The 4,414-nt window shown below is 41.5% G+C and overlaps 1 protein-coding gene across 2 annotated transcripts; it reads left to right on the top strand.

Moving 5' to 3' along the window:
- Window positions 1-2,020, top strand: LOC104590377 (serine/threonine-protein kinase ZRK1-like). Of its 2 annotated transcripts, XM_088888470.1 has the most exons (3): window positions 1-92; window positions 222-452; window positions 573-2,020. In XM_088888470.1, the coding sequence occupies exon 3, from the start codon at window positions 581-583 to the stop codon at window positions 1,745-1,747; it is 1,167 nt and encodes a 388-aa protein (XP_088744596.1). In that variant the 5' UTR covers window positions 1-92; window positions 222-452; window positions 573-580; the 3' UTR covers window positions 1,748-2,020. The 2 variants fall into 2 exon arrangements, with proteins under 2 accessions (XP_088744596.1, XP_088744597.1); XM_088888471.1 differs by lacking the exon at window positions 1-92 and having other exon boundaries at window positions 176-377.
- The last annotated feature ends 2,394 nt before the right edge of the window (window positions 2,021-4,414 follow it).

Below are 4,414 nucleotides of genomic sequence, written 5' to 3'. Positions count from 1 at the left end.
CAAAAACTGTTGATCAAAGAGCAGGCAATCCGAGCAATTGAACCACTGACACGTTCAAATCAATCGTTCGGTCATGGGTCATGAATTACAATGTAGATCATAACTTTGTACTTGATGATTGGGGTGATCTTTGTTATTTTTTATTTTTAGTAATTTTTTTTAATCTACATGTTTCAAGGCCTCTTATTTTTGTCAAAATGCCGTTTTTACTCGTATTCCAGAGGGAGAATTGATGAAAAAAAGAAAAATCTATAATATAAGAGCAAACATCAGTGCGGTAGCTTAAGAACCAGAGGAAAGGGCGTTGAAAATCTGAATAGCTCTCCTGTATCGAGTACCATGTTTACCTGTTAATAGCAGTTATCCATCTCCATTAGGTAACGATTTTAATGAGTTCTAATACACATCCCGGAAGAAATAGTGATTGCTAGATACAAAAGTATTGTTTGCTTGTAAGTTTTGCTTTAGCTTTTTAATTCTTTTTGTTTTCTGTTAAAACTGCTTTTTAGATCGTCAAAAAAAATTGTTTGAGAGTTTAATCCATTACTTTTTTCTGGTTCTCTTTTAATCAGGTAAGGATATGCCTCTCTTGTGGGGAAGAGAAAAGATACAAACGGTGGAGAAGGAAGAGGAAGAGGAGGAGAAATTCTTTCTGAACCATCGAAGTGACCCGGAGGAAGAATCGATCACTGATCATAATGCAGAGTACAATCCCATCCGCATATTCTCTGCCAAAGAGCTCGAAAGGGCGACCAAAAACTATGACCGGCGTTATCAAATCTGTCGAACAGGTAGTCATGAGTTGTATCGAGGAACCCACGAAGGCCGTCCAGTTTTGGTCAAGAAATTCCATGCGGCAATCCATCGGGAAGCGAGTATAAACGAAGTGACCATACTAACCCAGTTGTATCACGAGAACGTGTTGGAACTGATCGGTTACAGCTCGAAGACCACCAATTTCCCCATCCACGTATACGAATTTGCCTGCTCCATTGGATTTCTCTCCGATCATATTTACATCGATGACAACGATCCTTCTACGCCTGGTAATGAGCTACTGCCATGGGAGACTAGGCTAAGGATTGTCTCGAAGATTGCTGATGCGGTAACCTATATCCACACAGCAGCTGGTAGGCCTATCATCCACGCGAATATCAAACCTTCTAATATTCTCTTGGATGAAAGATATTTTCCCAGTCTTTTCGGATTCGAATCATCAATATGGATTCCCTTGGGTGAAACAAGTGTCCTACTAACAACAGAAGATGATGCGACGAGACACACAACAACGGCGGTGATGGGTGCTCCGGGATACGTAGATCCTGAACTTATTTTAACTTCAAGGCTAACGGAGAAGAGCGATGTGTATAGCTTTGGTATTGTCCTGCAAGAGATTCTGACCGGAACGATGATCTTTGATATTTACAACGCGGCGGAAAATATTAGAATACGTTTGAGAGAGAGGAATTCACTGTCTACTTCGGACAATTATTTAGAGAACAATAATCTCGCTGTTAAGATGAAGAATGGAAAAAGGGTGATCGAGATAAGTTTACCGGATGATGATGCGATATCCAACGAAGCAATTCATGAATTGATTTTGATGTCCTGTCTCTTGAAAGAGGGGAACAGAAACCAAATGTTGGCATGTGCAGCTCTGTCCTTGAGATGCACCAAACGGAATCCAGAAGAAAGGCCAACGATGGAGGAAGTAGCACAACAACTGGGGCAGATCAGAAAATTCTAAATCGATACCCACAACGAGGTGTAGTACTGGGTTTTCGCTCTTAATTTCAAAATTAATTAATTAGAGAAGTGAGATACATAGCTTTGAATTATTTATTTTTAGTTCTTCTCCCCCATCTCCTCTCGTTCATGAAATACCATGCCAACTGCCACTGGGGCTCCCGAAACAAGAAGTGGGTAGAACTTAATTAGTAGAACGCTCTTGGGCGTCCAATGGTGACCAAGTGAAGAAGAAAGGTTCTTATTATAAACAAGTGTGGAAGTGAAGAAGAAAGGTTCTTATTTTTTTAACACTACAAAGTTAATTCAAACTTTCAAAGGCGGTAACTTTCGTCTCTCGGTAGGACTCGGTCTTTGGATTGCTGGTTTCGTGTTTTAGTATGTGCATATATATGTCAAAGGGTATGGATTGAACTCCGATCCAATTTATTTTAATTTTTACCAATAGATGGTGGCTCAGTAGGTAGTAATAAAGACTTGGGTTCAAATCCTGTTGTCACCAAGGTTGTGTAGTCCTTCGTTGTCTCTTCCTTTCTATCAAAAAATAAATAAATACTTTGAGATAAAATCCTGTTATCACGAAGGTTGGAGGTTATGGTTATGGCATGGGCTACCCTACGCCTCATGAGAAAACAAATATTTTAATTTTTTTATTTTATTTTAGTATTATTTTCTGAAACAAAAGTTCATTAACTTTTAGAAATCACTTTACAGGTATGTTTAAAATCAAACTTGGAATAAAAACATGTTACTACAGTAGTTGACTGAATTACTATAAGAATAGAGGACACCCATTGATTTATAAAATAATTAATTTTTAGATCGAAATATAATTGGGAAGATTTCTTTGTAGAATCAGGAGATTGTACATATACAATGGTCCATAGCTGCTGGTATAATGCTGGGTCTTGGGATTTTGGGCTACTCCAAAATGTCTCAAGGAAAGGAAAATAGTTGTTCAACCTATAATAAAGAGCAAACTGAGGTTTCTACATGCTTATATCCATTCATGAATAGAGAACAGAGAGTAGCTTTTCAAGCTTCTGTTCATTCATCAGTAGAGAACAGAGAGCAGACTAAGGATTTTCTAATATAGTAACTTGGTTTCTATGTTCAACTAGGTATGTTCATTACATACAGTTTTACACTTTGTTCAAGGGATCATATTAACCCTTCACGAACGCTACCTAACACTACTATACGGACGTTTTCTTTCACTGCCATTAAGCTCTACAACCTACAACCAAGTGATTGCTTTCCCTCTGATTTTAACAGGAAAAAAAAGTGGGGTCTTCGCTTCATTGGAGGTAACGATCCTATAAGATTTAATGGGGTGAAAAGGTTTAAGAGGGGCTCCACCCCATAGGAAGAAATGACTAGGGAAGGTTTAACTCGATTCATCACTCTGTTTTAGGTAAAGAAGACAACAATGCTTCATTTGTTCTCTATTTTTGGGTCAAGTCGGAGTGGTACCCAAGACCGGAAGTTGATGACAATCATATAACAATAGCCATTACAAGTCCAAGCTTAAGTAATTTAGCTTCTGCTATTTTTGGTCAATTGGCTCTATTCCTACGATTTTTTTTTTTTGATAAAAACCAAGTGGGGCTACACAAGATGGTAAGAATCCATCTCTATTTTTGAGTAACAGATCATGATCAATCAATTTTGGGTGATGTATAATTTTTTGTGCTAAGTACCTCGTCATTTGGTCTGAGCGGGGAACAGATTAGGTGCCGAGTTAATTGGGCCAAGCTGGGCAGGTTAGGTGCCGAACTGACTGGGCCGAGCTAGGTAGGTTAGGTGACGAGCTGACTGGGCCGAGCTAGGCAGGTTAGGTGCCGAGTTGACCAGAGTGCCGAGCTGCCTGGTGGCAAGCTGGATTGATTGTTGAGCTTCGTCATTCTTTAGAGACCTGCAAGGAATCAATGTCAAAGGACTCGGGGTGGCTAACCCGGTGAGGTCACTCCGATGCTTAAATCAGTACTCTCATAGTAGACTACGAGCTAAAAATCACAAAGTATGAGAGCTACAATATGCTTACTTGCCCCCCCCCCATGCCAATGGGGTTGGTGCCTTTATATAGGCATTGTTTGGCGTGGGCTTCACGCATCATATCCGAGATTTCCACGAGGTCGTCTATGTGGTTCAAGATTCCCCGCCATGCACGTTGGGATATGCATGCCGAATTTGTCGGCGAGCACATCTTGTAGGTCGCCACCTAGATCTCAGTCAGGCCGGCACACCCCCGAGGGAGGTCGCTCCTTGCGTTGAGGTCACTTCGGCTAGTGACGAGGTGCTGCAAGTCAGCCCTGGACGAGGTGCTTCTAGTCGACCTGAGTTGTGGTCGAGGTCGCTAGTTCAACATAAAGGCTGGTCGCCAGGTCGCCAGTTTGGCGCCTGTGCCAAGTCGCCAGGTCGGTGTCAGTGCCAGGTCGCCAGGTCGGCGCCTATACTGGATCGCCAGTTCGGGACACCATCATCTTAGCTAAGTTGTTGCCTAAGTGGTTCTGGGTGTCACCTAGTTGTTCCGAGATGCCACGTGTCACGATGTCATTGGAGGACCAAATCCACCCTCATCAATGCCCCTACGGCCGAGCTGAAAGTAACTCGGTGAAGGGAGTAGATTGCTCCTTTTTGCTTGGAATGAATAATTTGATGAGCTCGT

Source organism: Nelumbo nucifera, chromosome 5 (assembly GCF_055504915.1).
Source record: "Nelumbo nucifera cultivar China Antique chromosome 5, China Antique-T2T, whole genome shotgun sequence".
Lineage (NCBI taxonomy): Eukaryota > Viridiplantae > Streptophyta > Magnoliopsida > Proteales > Nelumbonaceae > Nelumbo > Nelumbo nucifera.
Note: the sequence above shows the minus strand (reverse complement) of the source record. Positions and strands in the feature narration are given on the sequence as shown.

What these genes read in the sequence shown, in the direction of transcription:
- LOC104590377 (XM_088888470.1), top strand. Translation starts at nt 581, where the DNA reads ATGCCTCTCTTGTGGGGAAGAGAAAAGATACAAACGGTGGAGAAGGAA.